The following is an 18,618-nucleotide window of genomic DNA, read 5'->3' on the forward strand; positions in this document are numbered from 1 at the left end:
CAACCCTTGCCGCTGCGCTGATACAGCTGCTGCAGCTGCACCGGGAGACCGAGCACTGACTTTCCTCCAGCGCACGGGTGCTCCAGCCGGCTCTCTGCCCTTGGTGGAAGCCCAGGCTGGAGGCCAGGATGCTGTGCCCACATCCCACGGCCACTCCTCTTGCCTGTTAGCTCTGCCAATACTTCAGCTTGAAGCACGCACATAGCGCTGAGCGTGTCATGACCTCGGTGTTTGCCATGCGCTGCAGCACGCCCGTGTCCCCTCCTGCGCGGGGACCTGGGTGTGTCGCCCCGGGAGTCAAGCCCCTGCATGACCGATGGCTGTGCCCTGTGTCATGATGGTGTGTCAGGAGACCTGCTGGGTGATAGCTGGGTATCAATGCTCAGGGCTGTTTCTGAAGCATGCAGGGACGTGAGCCACATGGGCGAACCAGGTATCTGCTGCAGGACGCCCGGCCCCGTCCCGGGACGGACCCTGATCTCCGTACAGCCTTGCTCGGGAGTGCTCCTCAGTCTCGGGCGTGTCCCTCTCGCCCAGGAGCCGGCTGACACACCGCAGGAGGGGAGGAAGGCAGCAGGAGCGAACCCGCTCAGGTGGAGCGAGCCCTCGGGTTCAGGGGCTGGCCCCTGCGTCACCCCTGCGAGTCATTTGGAAAATCGCGTCTTTGGGTCTTTCCTGTAAACGCGGCGCCCGTTGGAGGGCAGAGGAGACGCGCAGGCCGGTCTGTGCTCCGCTTTTGACGAGCCGTGCGGAGCCCGTGAGGGCAGAGCCGCTCCAGGGATGGGGCCCGGGGAGCAGAAAGCGGCTTCTGCAGGGGCTGGGTGGGCTGCGGGCGGTTGCGGGGGGCTCCGGGGGGCTGTTCTGGCTCGCCGTGCTGCTCCGCAGCTGGGAAAGGGCTTCTTTCCCCGCCCCTTCCCTCCCGGCCTGTCCTGCTCGCAAACGCGAAGGAGGCAGAGGAGAGGAGGGGGACAGCCCCTCACAGCCCCTCGGGCGGCGGGGGACGCCCTGTCCGGTGCCGCCCGGTGCCGCCCGGTGCCGCCCAGCCGCGGCGCGGGAGACATCGCTAACTTCCCCGCACGCACACGCCGGGCCCGGGGCACCGGGACGCGGTGAGACCCGGAGCGGGGGCGGAGGCGGGGGCGGGCGGAGGGCGGGGGCAGGGAGGGGGCGCGGCCCGCCGCCCCACCGCCCCCCGCCGCCCCCCGCCGCGGCCGCCACTTCCCGCGGGCGTCGCTCGGCGGCGGGCGCTGCCTCCGCAGGAAGCGGCCCCGCGCCCGCCCCTCCCGCGCCCGGAGACGGGCACATGCACTGTGCGGAGCGGCGGCGGGATGGCTCCGGCTCCGGTCCCGGCTCCGGTCCCGGCGGCAGGCGCTGAGCCGCGGTCCCCCGCGCTGCTGCCGCTGCTGCTGCCGCTGCTGCCGCTGCTGCTGCCCGGCCGAGCCGCCGGCCTGGAGGTGCAGCGCAAGTTCCTCTCGCCCACCCTCACCAACAACTTTGCGCTGGACGGCCCCGGCTCCCGCGTTTACCTGGCGGCCGTCAACCGGCTGTTCCAGCTGTCGGGGGGCGAGCTGGCACTGGAGGCGGAGGCGGCGGTGGGACCGGTGCTGGACAGCCCGCTGTGCCACGCGCCGCAGCTGCCGCAGGCCTCCTGTGAGCACCCCAGGGTGCTCACCAACAACTACAACAAGATTCTGCAGCCCGACCCCGAGCAGGGCGTCCTTGTCGTCTGCGGCTCCATCTACCAGGGCCTCTGCCAGCTGCGCAGCATGGCAAACATCTCGGCGGTGGCCGTGCGCTTCCCGCCGGGCGGCAGCGACTCGGTCGCCGTCTTCCCCAGCATGCTGAACGTCGCGGCCAACCACCCCAACGCCTCCACCGTGGGACTGGTGCTGCGCCGCGGCGGCGGCGGCGGGGCGCGGCTGCTGGTGGCCGCCACCTACACCGGCTTCGGCAGCCCCTTCTTTCCCCGCAACCGCAGCCTGGAGGACCATCGCTTCGAGAACACGCCCGAGATCGCTATCCGCGCCCTCAACGCCCGCGGCGACCTGGCCAAGCTTTTCACCTTCGACATCAACCCCTCCGACGACAACATCCTCAAGATCAAGCAGGGCGACAAGGCGCGGCACAAGCTCAGCTTCGTCCGCGCGTTCTTGCAGCACGGGGCCGCGCCGCCCGCCCGCCGCCCGTACGCCTACCTGGCGCTCAACAGCGAGGCCAACGCGGGCGACAAGGAGAGCCCGGCGCACAGCCTGCTGGCCCGCATCTGCCTGGGCGAGCCGGCCGAGGCCACCCTCAACGGCAGCGGCGAGACCAAGAAGCTGACCGAGTCCTACATCCAGCTGGGGCTGCGCTGCGGCGGCGCCGCCGACGCCTTCACCCGCCTCGTCTCCGTGTTCCCGGCGCGGGCGGCTTGGCGCAGCCCCGCCGCTCCGGACGGCCCGGCCCCGGGCCCGCCGTCCCCCGAGGAGCTGCTCTTCGGCGTCTTCGAGCGGGCCGGAGCCGGCGGCGGCCGGGGGCGGCCGCAGTCCGCGCTCTGCGTCTTCCGCTTCGCCGAGATCGAGGAGACCATCCGGGCCGCCCGCAACTCCTGCTTCGTCAGCCCGGCCGCCGGCATGGTCACCGTGCTGGACAGCGTGGTGCAGGGCACCGGCCCGGCCTGCGAAAAGAGGAATATACAGGTAGGGCGGGCACCTGCCGGGGCCGGGGGGCGCGGGAGCCGGCGGCGGACAGCGGCCCCATCTCGTTGTGTCCCGTCCCGCGGTCGCTGCTGTCGCCGCCTCTCCCGAGCTGAAGCATATCCCCCGGGCGGGCGGCTGAGCCCCGCTGCCCTCTCTTCTGTCCCTGGAGAGCCTCCCGCCTGTTCGGGGACAGCGTCGTTCCCCATACCTGGTGGCCGGTGCCCCGGTTCCCGTGGGTGCCCTGCGCGGCCGGGTGTCTGTGGACATCGGCAGCCCCGTGTCCCGTCCGGCAGCGCACACCCCGCCGGGGACGGCACACAGGCTGCCTTGGCTCCCCGCAGAAGTTTGCCATTGTCGCGATTTGTTACTGAGTGGCCGTAAATGTTAGCGCGAGACAGTCTCCCGATTCCCTTTTCGCTGAAAATATACGATGCTTGGAAAAAAAAAAAAAAGAGAGAGAGAGAAAAGGGCTGCTTTAACGCTGCATTTTTCCCTTCCTCTGGGACGAGTGCACAGCTCGGCTCCATCAAAGATTGTGAAAACATCTGTTTGATTTCAGAGGCGAGATAGAGCATTTGGGCTTGGGCTTCCCTATGCAATGCCAGTGGCAAAGAGAGAAAGGTTTCCCATGGTAACTGGAGTGTTTAGTGTGGCATCTCCACTCTGTGGTAAAATATGTAGTCTTAATGCACTTGGTTCATAGACCTACTCTAGCAAAGTTGAACAGTTTTTCCCTGGTGGCAAAGTACAAGCTGCCTGACAGCCAGCAAATCTAGTAGTTGGAGCTAATTCCACAAAGGCTGGGTGTGTTAAACACTGGGAGCTCAGTCCTGACATCTTGGCATGGTCACGGCTCTCAGAGGACTCACTGGGAGTCAGGAATCCTATTTACAGGATGTGAAGGCACCCGCAGTTCTTGTTGGCTGTGGCTGATGCTCAGCATCCTCGTGGAGCAGCCGCTCAGCCCCGGGCGGGAGTGGACTGTCTGCCAAGGCAGCTCGAGTGGCAGCATCGGGGCTGGGGCTGCTGGAGGCACTTGGGAAGTGAACAAACAGCCTGGTCATAACTGAAAGACAGTGGCAGAAGCACCCATCACCCTTGAGCTTCCCCAGGACTTCTGTGGAAATACAGTTTTTTCTAACTTTTGTTCAGTAAAGAAAATAATCATGACTAACACACTGTCTGCTGATGTTGAAAGTATCAAGTGCTGAAATCTATTTAGACTGCTAATTCATTCAAGGAGACTAGGCACAGTGAGGTTTCACTCCATCTTTGATCCTGGCCTGTCACTGTTCCACTGTGATGTGTGTTCCTGGTAGCTCCTTCCTCTGCAAGTGCTACCTGGCTGGGCAGGAAGGGCCACCAGGAGCCTGTTGTCACCGATGCCATAAGGCTGAGAAGGATGCTGTGCTCTTGAAGGGATGGGCAACAAGGGATGTGAGGGTCAGGGGAATGAGCTAAAATAACTGAGCGCTGCTAAGCCATTGGGAGTCAGTGGGAACCCTCCGTGTTTGCCACTGTGGTGAGATCAGGCTGCAGGAGAATTTGTTGGTGTGGAGAGAGCAGTAAGGCTCACTGGTGATGGTGTAAGATGGATGGGGAGGCTGGGTTCTGGTACCAACTGACATTGCTGCTGTGTCACTGGCCCTGAACCAGTCATTGAACCCAAGGTACCTCAGTTTCCCACATACTCCTGTATTTATTGTTATTCAGAAACTCAACTCATGTAGTGTCAGAATGCATTTGTAAAGCTGCTTTGAGATCCTTTCACGTCAAGTACAGCAGGATATAAATGAAGCATAACATTAATATTCGTTCATGCCTAATATTTCTACACTTCCCACTCATTTGAAGCATATTCCTCTAAAACTCTAAAACTGCTGATGGAGCCTGCTGGAAGCCATCCTGCTAGTCAGGAGAGCTTGCTTTTTTTTTTTTTTTTTTTTTTTTTTTTTTTTTTTTTTTTCCCCTCGTTTTTTTTTTTTCCTTCTCCTTAATCATTAGAATTGCCAGCAAGTTAACAAGATGTTTTTATTTTCAAGTCCCAGACTGATGGTGTCAAGAAAACAGTTGTAATAGTGTGTTTCTTTGTGCTGCAAAAACCTAACATCAATTTCCACCTTTAAGACAGTGAAATACTCCAATACGTTTTGTGTCCCAGACCTGGAAATGCAGCAGGAAAGCATATTAAAACAGCAGCTGGTCTGGCAGAGCAGATCAGTATCTGTCTTCTCATTGTGAGCTCCACTTCTCCTCCTGTTAGTGGGTTTCCAGTTTTCCCATTGCCTGTGCATCGCTGGTAGGGGTTCTGGTGTTAGTAAGTGTGGCTCCTTAGTTCTTCCTGAGGACCAAGTACTTGGGTTTTCATCTCCTTTTGGAAGAAAAGCACCCTGATATTGGCCTGATTCATTCCATGTGTGTGTTCAGCTGAAGTAGTCCGTTGTTACAAGTCTGGACCATGGGCTGTTAGGTGTAATGCAGTGTGAAAGGAAAATCATTGACCCCTTGTGTGCTCTCCAGTCTAATTGAATGCTCCTCTCCAGCAGAGCTTGCCTTGACTCAGCCGGGGAGCTCCAACACAACCCATCGGTGAGGGGTTTTGGGCTCTCAGCACACCAGCCATCCCTGCCAGTCCCCAGGGCATTTCTGCTCAGAGCTGGCTGATGTGGGGCAGGGCTTCTCACCGCTCAGTGCTGTGCTCTGAGGTTTGAGGGCGGCTGCCACAGGACCAGGGGCTTTGTCCCTCTACGGGTGGATGTGATGGCAGCCACTTGTTTGGCTCCTGTTGTGACCGTGTGGGATTGGCCCCACGGGTGGGTCCGAGGCAGGTGGGTCCGAGGCAGGTGGACCTGCCGGGTGCCCTGCATTCCCCCGGCTGAGCAAGGGGAGCCACCAGCTTGGCCTGGAAGCCACCTCTCTGATAGAAATGCTTGTTGGCAATTAAGCACACGCTTAACAGCTTTGTGTGAGACAGGAGAGAATGTGCACAGGAGGATGGTCTGGGTCAGGAGTGGGGGCTGTTGGTTCCTCTCAGTGAGTACCGAGGAGATGAATTCACAGTGGCAGCTCAGGGGAGGGAGGATGTGTGAGGGAAGGATTTAGGTTGGTTGGCTTCTTGCACCGACAGTGAGTGGGTGAGCTCTAGGATTGCTTCCCCTCAACAGAAATAGTTTTTATAATGAGTTTTGTGTCAAATGCAGCTAAATTGGAATCCTTGCATGGAATCACTGCGGTGTTTTGCCCACTCAAAGCCCGTGTGGAATTTGGACTCGAGCCCCCAGAAGGGAAGAGGAGTAGGAGCTCTCTGGAGCAAACTGCCTGTAACAGTATTTGCAGCAGTGCATTGACAGAGCTTATCAAATTCTTGGGGCTCTGCGTGGGTTTGTAGCCCATATTGGAGCTATTCTACGCCAGGAGGATCGTGGCCCAGTGGGTTTGGAGGTTGTGCTGACTGTGTGGTCGGAGTGTGACGCAGCTGTGGGATACTGAAGCCATCAGGAAAGCAAAGCAGAGCCCATCCCCAGCTTCCAGCTGGCTCCAGAGCAGTGGCCGTGTGGGGCAGCCCAGGAGTGTCCCCCTCAGCCCCACTGAAAACAAAGGTGTCCCTGGCTGTTCCTTTGGTGACACTGTGTCACAGCCACGTCCCAGCATAGCAAAGCCTCCTCAGTGTCTTCTAGCCGCTGTGCTCTCTCTCAGGGGGTGTTTTGGCAGGGGACATGGGCAGGCACCTTAGTGTGCACACTTTGCTGTGATGAGCAGGCTCATTTGGGGAAAAGCTGAACTGGAAACCCCGTCCCATGCTCACAGCTGGGCCAAACTCAGTGTCTTCTGTGGTTTCTACATGAGCCCCACGGTCTCCTAAAAACTCCTGGAGAGGTACAGAAAGCAGACATATTCATTAGGCCTAGATTTGCTGGCCAGGCAACTACATCTCTCTTGGGAAATATTTTGGGGTCTGCAACTGAAAAAAGGCTGAGAATCCATTTTGTTTCCTCTGCTGAAAACCATAGACATAGTGGCATGGGATAACAAAATGTTTCAGCATTAATTCTCACATTTCTGGCTCTTGTGGCTTTGTGTCAGATCCTGCATGGTCACTGAACACTGTGTTTGGGGGTGTAATGATGAGATATCCACCAGTGAGCTGTACTATAATGGGTTGTTAAATAAAATTAACTCCTTGGGTAGACTGTATAAACAGTCTCTGTATATATGTCTGCCTGGGCATGGAAATGTGGTTTGAAACCAGTCAGAAAATGTTCCCAAAGAAAAAAATCTCATATACACGTGGGAATATGACAAAGCATCTACTTACTGTCCAAATATACTGTGGCATCTCCATGGGATTGGGTTTTATAGGAGCTGAGTTACTTTGAAGTGCTGGTTTATACTAATTTAGAAATTCCAAACATGAAACTAAATGTGCTCTAACCCTACATCTACTCAAATAAATCCAGAGGATTAGCCACAGAAAGGAAACTGGGAATTTACACTTAATTTCTTCATTAAAAACGAGGCAGGAGTTCTTGTAGCAAGGCTAATTTTCTGTGTTTTGCAGTGCAGGCTGTTTGGAGTTGCTGGCACCACCCCAAGGTGTCACTGCCCAGGCAGAGCCTCACCATGGTTGTCACCATCATCTGTTTAGCTCTGGGGTGTGGCATTACAGAGGGTGGGAGCTCAGGGTCCCTCCAGCTGCCCTGCAAGGGCTGAGGGCTCAGGCTCCCGTGGAGGGGCTGGTGGGTGCCCCGATGAGAGATTTAAGGCACAGTGTGAAGCTTTGCCTGGCTTTACACCCAGCCCAGAGCACTATCTACTGTTCTGTGTCTCACCTGGTACTAGTGAGTTGTGGTCAGCTGTTGGTAGGTTTCCTTGGGAATTTAAATGAAAATACTACCTGCTGCTGGGTCAAGGTGCACACAGGCAGCTGTGTGAACACCATCCTTCCTGGGAAGGCAGGCTCAGCTCCTGGGCTGCCAGTGCCCGGCGGCTCTCCCACTGCCAGGGCTGGCATGGCCCTGGTGCTCTGTGCCAGGCAGGGGAGCCTCCTGAGGAGCAGGTCCGTGCCCCCGAGCTGGAGGTGGGTGGTGGGAATGTTTTCCTGGGGGCCTCGGGGCTCATCCCTGCTTTGCATCTCAAGCTTCAACAGGTCCCGTATTGCAGAGGGAAATTCGGTCAAAGTGGCAAATTTTTCTGTGCCTGGAAACAGGAAGTTGTGCTGCTTTAGGGAACAGAAACTGGCTCCTGGAGGTGGCACGGTGCCTGCCTGCTCTGGTAGCCCAGTGCTGCTGGCTGGGCAGGCAGAGTGTTGGCCAGTCCCTCGGCATGGCAGGGGCTCACAGGTGTGCTGCTGGCTTCTGGAGCTCCCTGCCAGCAGCTGGCTGTGCAGACCAAGCATTCCTGGTGCCTGGGTGCTCAGACTAGGTAGGATCCATTGAGCTCATCAAATCCCCTGTAACTAAATAACAGTTTAGATGGAAAACAGGAAAAGGGTCATTTTGTCTTTTCCAAGGTTTTTCCAGGGCAGGTGTTTGACTCCCACATGTGAATGTGAACCCAGGCCCTAGGAGCTGCAGTGGATGCAGACTCAGCTACAGTGTCTGGGTGGATGGAAATAAAGGGATTTGCCATCTCTTTTCTGATGTTTCAAAGTTTCGTTTACAGTGATTGAGTGACAAGATCATTGGGGCTGAGGGCACCTGGAGAAGTGAATAGGACATTGTGGCATGTGTATGGATGCCCAGGGATGCTGTAGAAACACCTTACTATGCTTTGTAAGTCCCAGCAGGTGTCTGTTCAGTTGCACTGTTGGGACACTGATGTCCTCTCCCAATGAGGGGTTGGAAACACAGTAAGTCTGAGCCCCTGGCTGTGGTAATTTACTACAAACACCGGGCAAGGTGGAACCTGCAATGGTTGGGAACAATATTATAAGTTCCTGAGTGCCACCACAGTTACCCACAGCCTGTGGCTGTGTCTCCCTGCCAGGGCTGTGCCGGGGTGGGCCGTGGCTGCAGCAGCTCCCGCCTGCAGGGCTGAGCCCCTCAGCTGCACCAGGGAGGGGCAGTGGATGGGGCGTGTGGCTGCTGCTCTGTGCTGGCAGTGGGATGGCTGGGGCTGTGATTGCTCCTCTGTGCTGGCTGTGGGGTCGATGGAGGTTGGCATTCTTGACTGGGGGAAGAAAAATGGCTCCAGGGTTGGGTGTCTGCTGCTTGCTTGTCCCCAGTGCCCTGCCCCAGGGCAGTGTTGCAACAACCCCATGCGCTCACGGTCCCTTTGGCATGGTGAGCCCTGGGTACAGTGCAGCTCCTGTGTTGGGGCAGATTGTTGTCTTTGTTTCATGGTGGGTGCTCAGATCCCCTCATTGATGTCTCTGATCAGAAGAGTGGCAGTGTCAGGATTTGAATTGAGGTCCCAAGTGTTTCTGTGTGACTGTCCCCAGCACACATCCCACACAGTGTGGCAGGGGGCCAACAGCAGTGTCTGCAGGAGGGATCTGCTTTGCTGTTTCTTTTTTTGGTTTGGTCAGGTTTGTTGGGGTTTTGTTGTTGTTTTTAATAATTTTTCTTGTTGTTGTTGCTGTTTTTTTGTTCCTGAGGGGTTGGTAAAGAAATGATTTTAAGTTGTTGTTTTCAAGTTGGGCTGCAACACCCTGCAGCAGGTGGAGTAGGTGGCAGCCTGTCTACAGCATCTCACACTTCAAGAGGCCAGTAGAATTTATTGACGTTTTTAAACAGAGGGAGCAGTACTTATTGCCAACATCTGGAGAGCAGCTCTGCTGGCAGCCACTGTTCTGCCTGAGCAAGGCTGCAGGGGCGTGGGACAGCTTCTGCCTGGGAAAGCTCAGATTGAACGGGGCCCAAATGAGCCCTGGGCAGATGGGATGTGCTGGTGAGCAGGGTGGGTGGCAAAGCCCATGGATCACCACGGATCACATGGTGATCTCGCCTTGATACCTGTAGAGGGGCTTGTCCAGCACAGTGTGTGCTGGCTCCTTGGGAGGAGCTGTGGGAGTCAGGGTGAGGGTGTCTCCAGAGCGGGGTGTGCTGGCTGTGGCACCCTGCACTAACAGGGGTGGCACATGCTCTGATCTGCTGTTGCTGATCCCTGTGCCTTCCTCTCCCATTTGTCAGACCTGTGGATAAGCACAGCCTTGCAAGGTGGGACAAGAGGCTCCTCAGCTTGGGCTTTTTCTCCAATGGGCAACATGATGGGGATTAACTTGGATAGTCAAGCTCTTTTCCATGTTAGGGGGCTTGTTTGGCTGTGCCCCTCCTCTGGAGGCAACATGGCCAGAGCCACAATGAAGGGTTTGCTGCCGTGCTCCCAAGAGTGCTGCTGTGGGAGCTGTGGAGCTCTGGTGGGGTGGCTGAGCCCAGGCACAAAGCCCAGTGAAAGTCCCAGTGTCCAGTGAAGCTGCAGGCTCACGTTTGCCTCTGCAGCCATGGAACCTAGCCAATGCTGTGCCAGCTACTGGAACAAGGCTGCCTATTTTGGGGCCTGAACCACTGGAGGGTTGTTGCCATTACAAGATGTCTGCAGGTTATATATGGTAAGCAGAAATGGAATACAAATCTTTCAATTCTAACCCAGAAAAAAAAATTGCCTGAAAGTCTGGTTCTTGAAAACATGTACCTCTGTTATTTGAAGGAAATCTGGAACTTGTCTTTCCATTTCTGTCTCATCTCTGTTTAAGGTATTTTGCTGCTGTGTACACCTCCCTTCTGGAGCAGGAGCCCTTTGGTTATTTGGTTTTCATCCACTGTCTGCTGTGCACTGCCAACATCCAGCAGTCTGTGAGCTGCTTGTGGCCACTGCCATCTCTGGTGGGTCACCTAATTAAAAGGGGTTATTGAAAACCTGGCACGTTCCCAAAAATAGCTGCGTGTGGAGTGATCATTTTAGGAAGGGAAATTTTGCAGTATGATGATAGCACTTGATGAAGAAGGGGAGAGGTGAAAGATGAGGGAGTTTAGTGGAATATAATTCCAAAGTTGTTTGCCTTTCAAGTCCCTGTCATCCTTCAGTCTGTCTCACAGCCCGTTGGGGTTCAGAGGCCTCCGGACTGGTGTGCTGTTGTGTGTGGTTTTCCAAGGCTGAGAACTGCCTTGTGCAGGGCAGGGGCTCAGGTTGGGCTTTTGGCAATTGGTGTAGGACGTCATTAAATGGGGAGGAAACTGGGGCTAATTGCCTGCTTGAAGGGACAGAAATCTGTGTCTGGAGAGCAGATACAGGTGATGTCTGTTTGATGTGTACAGGTCTCTGGAGTGAGGTAAAGGGTAAAGGACTGGGATGGGTGTTCCCCTGTGTCCCTCCTGGGTTTCCCAACCAGGACACTGCTCTGATCAATGTGGTTTCTGCAGATTTTGAAGACAAAGTGTAAAATACAGAGGAAAGGAAAGCCTTACATGCTTTAACCAAATCAGAGCAGTGCTCAGTTGCTGAATCCAGTAGGACCACTGATTAGTAACAGATTTTGAAACTATCCAAGTTACATAATTATTATGCTCCTAATTTCCTAAATGGGAGGGGAACGGGGAGTGAGGACCTAAATGGGAGGGGAATGGGAGTGAGGACCTCCAGAGTTGAGGCTGTGGAGATGTCAACAGGCACAGTGCGTTCAGAGTGATGCCTGGAGAATACCTTTTGCTCTGTTCAGGTGCTGCCTGCAAGAGGAGACAGGGTGTGAGTCTGAGGGCTGGCCACAGGCCAGAGGAGCCTGGCTCACAGCTGCCTTGCACTTCCATAACCATCTGATAGTTCTCTTTACTTGAATTTCTTCAGGTAAATGAGGGCAGGAGTTGGAGTGGAGGAAGGCTGCACTGGTGATCCAGGGAAGTGCTGTGTCTCCTGCGGACTGCATCTGTGTAGCTTATGCATTTGGAGCGCATTTGTGTTAGTGAGCAAAAAGGGTTTTATTAACCTTTCTGTGACAAGCTTCTTCTGTGGACTGGGTGCTCGGCCAAGTAGTGGTGGTTTGCTTTTTGGGCTCTCTGTTTCTTAGTGCTGAGGCTGTGGAGCAGGTGATGCTTTGGGGGTGCCCAGAGGAGGACAGCACTGCAGCTCAGCTTTGCTTCTCAGAGGCAGGTTTTACTTAGAGTGAATAAAAGAAGGGTAGAGTTCTGCTCATTATCTCAGGGCTTAATTGATTCAGCAGAGCTAATGAGGAAAATACAGGAAAACATTTACTATAAACTGTTGCTAAATGAAATAGATTTGAACTGACACATGCAAAAGACCAGTTGTGCTAGGTAAGGAGCTGTTACTTTAATGGATGCTTTTTTCAGCCCTGGCTTGCACAGATATGCCTTCAGAGCACTTTGAGCATGTGAAGTGCTAAGTGTTAGTACTAGCAATAATAAAATAGTAACGACCATGGATCGAGGAGCTGAACTCACGGTTCATCAGGGACAATTCCCTATGGAGGAGGGTTTGAATGGTCTGAGGTTGGTTACCGAGGCCAAAGTAAATGAGAAACACAGGTTGAGTGGTGGAGGGGTAACAAGGAAAGAACAGTCAAGAAAGTGCAGCCTAAATAAACCAAGTGTCTTACTCTGAGCAGTTTCGATGGGGGAGGTGTCTCTTGGGCTTCTGGGCAGGAGTGGGTGTCCTTGAGATGAGGCACACTTGGCTGATGTGCTCAGCCCCTTGTCCCCAGGGAGTGGGAAGAGGAGCTGAGTTTCCAAGAGGGGTGAATTTAAAGGACGTACAAGCTCTTGCTGCTCAAACACGTGCTGTTCTGACTGTGACAGCCCCTCTGGAGCCTGTTTGTTAATCCCTCTGCTTGCTCATTCCTAGTGGATTTGATTGAATAATCTGAAGTATTGTACTTAATGCAGGATGAAGGCTAACATAATAAGCTTGACCAGTCTTCCTGGTGGCATGAAGGATGTGCAATTTTAGTTTAAAAAGTGCTTCTTTTTCATGTTTCTTTGCTTTGAGCAGTTCCCCATGCTGTTGCACTTGCTGTTTCAGTGCCCTGCTGGGGAAAGCACTGGTGGGTGCTAGACCCCTGACTTGTGTGGAGCAGGGAAGGGGGATCCATGCTGGGCTGCCAGTGCTGGGAAGGGAGTTCTGGGGGAGGGCTGTGCAGGTCCTGCCAGTCCCTTGTCTGCATTGCCTTCAGCTTTCTTTTCCAGTCGAGAGCAGCATGACAGGGTTGGGGCTGATGGAGTGATGGTGGCCACGAGCTGGGCCAGTTGTGGCTGGAGGAGAGAGCAGAGGAGACGTAGAGGGGAATCACACTGTCAGCTGCAGGCATCCGACTTTGGTGCCACTGCTGGAGCTGAGGCTGGAGCCTCTGAGGACTCAGGGCAGCAGATGGTTGGATGGCAATAGGAAGCTGTGGTTGTTCAGGCTGCTGTCAGGTTTGGCCTGGCTGTAGCAGACTGGCTGTGCCTGCAGCTCAGCAGTGTCCCCATCCTGTCCCAGTCTCCGTGTCCTCCCGCTGAGGTGGGTTCTGGCAGAAACAGCAGAGTGGGCATACGTGCTGTCTGCCCAGGGCTGCCACTGCCAGAGCAGCAGATGGAGCTTGGGTTTTGCCCTCAGAGCCTGTTCCAGCATTCACACTTCTCACACCTCTGGTGGTTTGAGGTCTGTGGCTGTGGTGGAGGTGAGCACGCTGCTGAGCTGCTGTGGTTTGGCCCGACCCAGCCGTGCCTATCCCCAGCCATCAGTCCTGGGCTTGCTGTGCCCTGCCTTCTGACAGTCCTCTGTGCTCTGTCCCCGTCCTTACTCCAGCCGCCAGTCCCGTGGGAGGCTGTCAAAAGTGAAATTTAGGAGCTGGCAGGAAAGAGAAGTTTGGAGTTAAGAGCAGAGAGAGGGAAGAATGAGTTTTCTAAGAGTGATAGCTCCCTGCAGGCACAACGTCCAGGTGCTGCTGGGAGCAGGGGGGTGTTGGGATAGACCATGCCTGGTGTCACATCAGTGGCTCTCAAAGTACCCTTGCCCAGGGCTGGCGTTGTACAAATGAGCAAAGCACAGCAAAACCGCTGCCTCCTCGCCTGAGGAGTGTGTGTTCTAGGCAAACCAGAGTGCAAGTCTCACTTTAAGCCTTTTTTTGGTATTTTTTAAAGAATGTCTGCTGTGCTGTGTGGATCCTGTGCTGTTGGTAATCCTTGAGAAAAAATTGTCCAGATTCGCTTTGCCAGAGATTCTCAGCCTGAGTGCCTTGACTGGCCACAAGTGCACATTGATTTGCCTCCTGTTGCCTAAAAAATATGATGGGAAGTCTGAGGAGCTCTCTGCTAATGCCTGCCCTTGAGCAGCACTGCAGCTGGAGACTGCTTACATCTCAAGTGCCTCAACAGTGGAGTCTTCTTCTGAGGATGACATTTCCCTCCAGGCATCCCAAAAAGCCTGGTTTTGACAGGTCTGGTCGTGGCACTGCAGCAGATAAACGAGTGATTGTGTGTACAAACTGCTGGGGGACGGGGGAGCTCGGGGGGAATGCTGGGGGTGTGTGCTTGGTCTGGGCTCTGCCCGACACAGAGCAGGGCTTGTGCTCTCCCTTAGCATAATGCAGCCAGGCTGGCTTGGCGTCACTGGCTGTGTCCATTCTCCTGTGCAGTATCTCACCACTGGTTTTCACCTGGCCCTACTGTTGAGCACGAGTCTGTGCCCTGCTATTCTCTCCAGACAGTATCCCAGTTATTCTGAATATTCTCCCTGCAGTCAGAAATTTCCCTGAGTCATACCTAAATGTTAATAAAAGCCTAATGGTTTATGTTAAGGAAGGCAAGAGATAAAACTAGAGCCCTTTTATCACAGCCTTTAATGGCCTGAAAATGTCAGTTGTGTGGGAGCAGCTGCCAAATTTTGAGCCTATGAAGATGATGGCTAAGTCCCACAAATCAACAAGTTTGGAGCGGATTATCCAATGCTGGCTGTGTCATTTTCCCAGGACTCCAGGCATGCTGGAAGCCAACACTAATCCTCTGTGATATGAAGTCTGGAAGGGGCCGGGCTCCCCTTCTCACTGCGGAGCTGCTGCAGCCAGCACAGCCTGGTGAGGGCAGGGGCTCAGGGCTTTCCTCTGCGCCGCAGCTTCTGAGTCACAAATCAGCTCCAGCTTTGCTTGGGAACTATTTTTAAGGTCACAAACACAGGATGCAGAAATCAGCGCATTTCATGGTTTTCCTGAGAGCTGCCTCACCACTCCTCTTCCTCCTTCTGTTTCCAACAGACTTCCTTCCCGAAGGGACATCCTGCATGCCCAGGGCTGGGGAGCTGTAATGGAAATTCTGGGAAATCGCTTTTTATGCTCCTTATAGGCCTGGGATAAAGAACTGAACTCACACTGTGAAGACAGCTGAACTCTTGAGCTCTGATGTGGCTGGAAATCTTTTATCTCTATCCCACTTTGTTTCTGCAATCGCACTCAGGGGTTAATCTGAGTAACCATCCTCTTAGCTGCGGCCCCTTGATTTGAATTCATTTGCATTACTTGTGAAGTTTTGCAGCAATAGCACATATTGCAGTGTGCAGGGGCACAGCAGTGTGCTCCCCTTGTCCTGGCAGGGCGTGGGGCTGGCAGACCTGCTCAGCTGGGGCTGGCTGTGGCTGTCCCCAGCTTGTGCCCAAGAGGCTCCTCATCAGCCACAGAGTGGCAGAGTCAAACCTTTTGTGGGCAGGAGGTTTGGGATCTAGAATCAGCCCACGGTTCTGGGAGTTACTGAGTAGCCAGAGCGTGTCAAAGAAAAATAGAAGCAATACAGTAAATGCCCACGGGGTGTTTTAAAATGCAGATTATAGAAAGAGATTTGTTTTGGAAGAAAACGTAACATTTGTTCTTTTCCCGCTTCAGGATAGGGCAGCTCGATTTAAGGAGTGAGATTTAACCCCTTCCTCTTGGAGATGGCCTTCTATTCCATTCCCAGTGCAATTCCCCAGCTGTGGTGACTGCCTGCAGAAGGATGTGACTTGGCTGTATCCTGTTTACTGTAATGTGATGGAGTTAGCTGTCCTCTTGGTGCTGTGGGGTACAGGCAGCACCACAGCATGTCATCTCTTCTTTGGACCTGGGAGAGGGAAATAGCTTGTCTCCTGCCCATCCGTTTGTTGGAAGATCTGATGTCATTTGAAGAAAGGTGTTTCAGAGGAAGGATGTGTGCGGCCAAAATAAAGCTTGGCCTGGGTTAGAATAGTTATATCCTGTTTACTGTGGAAAACACTTTGCCCTGATATGAGCTCTGAAGTGCAGGATTTATAAGCATGCAGGCGCTGCAGATAAGGGACTTCCCGTCATTTTGGCCACCTGTGAGAAGAAAGGGCCATGTCTTTCAGGCTTGCTGGCAGTGATGCTGGTCCCAGCTCCTGCACAGCTGCTGGAGAGAGGAGGTGCTGAGCATCCCTTGGGGCCCCAGGTGGCCGGAGGTGCCTCTGTGCCTCAGTTTCCCTGCAGGAAGGAGCCTTGTAAGCTTGAGGCTTGGATTGTGGCAGGCGATCTGTGGATGCCTGCTGCTGGAATGCCAGCCCTGCTGAGGAGTGTGGTGACAGCCTCCCCTAGGCTAAACCTGGGGTGGCACTGGGGGTGATGTGGTAATGGCCCTTGAAACGTGCCCATGGTTTGAGCGGCTCCGGCTGCTGCAGGAGTCACTGCAGGAGTCACTGCAGGAGTCACTGCAGCTGAATTGTTGGCGGTGACACTGTTGTGATGTTCGGGCATTGTCGAATCCATCCAAGTTGTCTGATCAGAAATTACATGAGAGTCTCAGAGGATTTGGAGTGAAGGGGTCATAAATCTTGGGTGCATCTTGGCAGGGTAGTAGGAATACAAGGCATCAGTTCCACTTGCAAATGCTGCTGTCATGCAACAAATGCACTAATTAATTTAGCACAGGAGAGGCACGTCTGTTGTCTTGCTTTCGGCCAAACAATCAAATGCTTGCTCATAGACACGGGTCAGTGACAAGTCCTTAAGCCTTGCCCCTTGGCAGCTGGCAGCGAATCGACGTGGAAGCCGTGCTCTGAGCCTCGTGCCCCGGTTCCAGCCCTTGCAGTCAGCCCATGGGCCAGGGCCAGCTGCGTTTTCCTGTTCTGTCTCAGCAGTGAAGGGCTCTGGGGAGTGTCCCCACTGCTCGTGTGGGGGCACGGCAGGGGAACGTTCTGATGTCGGTGCAGCCTGTTGATATCTGTGTCTCTCCCCAGCTGCAGCCGGAGCAGCTGGACTGTGGAGCAGCACACCTCCAGCACCCCCTGGCCATCGTGAACCCCGTCACTGCCACCCCCATCTTCACCTACAGCGGCCTCACTGCGGTGGCAGTGGCCAGCGTCAACAACTACACGGTTGTGTTCCTGGGCACGGCCAGCGGGGGACTCCTGAAGGTGAGTGGGGCCCAGCAGCAGCAGAGTTGGGCACGAGGTGGGTGTCGGGGCTGCCCCTTCCAGCACCTCTGGGCTGCCCAGGGGGTGACACCTCTCGTCTGCTTGGTTTGAGCACCCGCTTCCTTCGGGCAGTGAGGGAGCCATTGTGGACTGCCATAACCTGGACAGAGATACCTGCTGCCTAATGGCTGTTCATCACTGCTCAGGGCTGCCACGCGAGTGAGCAGCATGTTTTTGATTAACCCTAAGCTGAAAATGCTATTGTGCGGTGTTGAATTATTAATTAATTTTATTAAACTGTTTTCTTAATTACATTAATATAATTTAAAAACAATACTGTTATATACACAATATAACATGATTTTAACGACAATGTTTTGTTATTATTTTAACTGTTGAAGGTATTACAATTGTTAAAACCTCTTCTAGTAAATTCTCCCTCTGAGGTGATGGCTTTTGAAGACTCCATGTAGACAGGGGAATCCCAAAGAGATTCTTCTTCACAGCTGAATCCAAAGCAGGTGTGAACCCACGGAGTCTCTTGCAAATAACGTGCCGGAGGTGATGCAGGGTGATGCAGTGCCCCAGGTCTGCAGCCAGGGCACAAGGCCAAGCTCTCAGTAACCTCAGTGCCTGAAGTTTGCCAGAGAAAGTTTTGATTCCAGGCAGCCACAGCAGTCTGGTAACCTGCCAGTATCAAAAGTCCATAGAGAAGAGGGGGAAAAGGCCTGGAGCAGAGACAGCTGATACCTGCTTTATCTCTGCCTGGGGGGACTGGTGCATAATGTGGGATACTGGATCAAAATACTTGGATAGAAGAAAACTTACCCAGGCTTTTTCCCTTGCGTCTAAGTGCTCCTGGCAGAAATGTGGGAACAATCACAAAGCAACTCCCAGCTTTGATTTTTGCCCCCAGGGGCAGGTAATTCGGGAGGGTGGGAGGGAGCTGGCACGGGGCCAGGCGCAGCAGGCTGGGGGGCACATGCCACACGCAGCGCAGCCTGTTCACACGGCGTTAACAGCTCTGCTCCATTATCATCTCCGAGACACCAGCCTTATCTGCACTGCCTCCATTAGAGAGAGGCTCCTGGCTACCCTGTGCTGGGATAATTTGCTCAGATAGCTGTAATCTAATTCCACAACACAGCTGCATAACCAGAAGCCCTTCTACCTTTGGGGCTCCTTGCTCTTTGGCATGGGATGCGAGATACTTAGCGTGAGCAAATCATTCAGATTTGTTGCCTGAAAAGACAGCAGAGGGGCAGAAATTGTGCTTGCCCGGCTCCTGCCAGCAGCAATTAGGGCTACCAGGGGCATGTAAGGCAAATTAATGCAATTCTGTGGCTGCAGATGGGCATTTGGTGAGGGCCAGTACCACGTGTAGCAGTCGTGAGAGGGTCAGCAGTGCTTGGGCAGCACGGCCGGGGCAGGATGTGCCGAGGTGCAGTGTCCTCAAGGGTAATCCTGTGGGAGGGAGGGGGTTGTCCTGATGTGCCCAGATCTGGAAGGCTGCAGATGTGCCACGGTGGGGTTTTACCCAGGACTTCCCTGGCTCTGCTCCCACCAGCTCCCCAGGCAGTGCGTGTCCTCCAGCCCACCCCAGCCTGCTGCACCAGGG

The 18,618-nt window shown here is 54.5% G+C and overlaps 1 protein-coding gene across 1 annotated transcript in view; it reads left to right on the plus strand.

The window, feature by feature from the left end:
* Positions 1–1,313: 1,313 nt before the first annotated feature.
* Positions 1,314–18,618, plus strand: part of PLXND1 (plexin D1) — a 66,670-nt gene continuing 49,365 nt past the window's right edge. Inside the window, exons 1-2 of the mRNA XM_066327115.1 lie at positions 1,314–2,678; positions 16,824–17,000. Coding sequence (XP_066183212.1) covers positions 1,329–2,678; positions 16,824–17,000 — 1,527 coding nt within the window. The 5' untranslated portion in view covers positions 1,314–1,328. The remainder of the gene's footprint in view (positions 2,679–16,823; positions 17,001–18,618) is intronic.

The sequence above is a fragment of the Sylvia atricapilla genome, chromosome 11 (genome assembly GCF_009819655.1).
Source record: "Sylvia atricapilla isolate bSylAtr1 chromosome 11, bSylAtr1.pri, whole genome shotgun sequence".
NCBI classification, from domain to species: Eukaryota; Metazoa; Chordata; class Aves; order Passeriformes; family Sylviidae; genus Sylvia; species Sylvia atricapilla.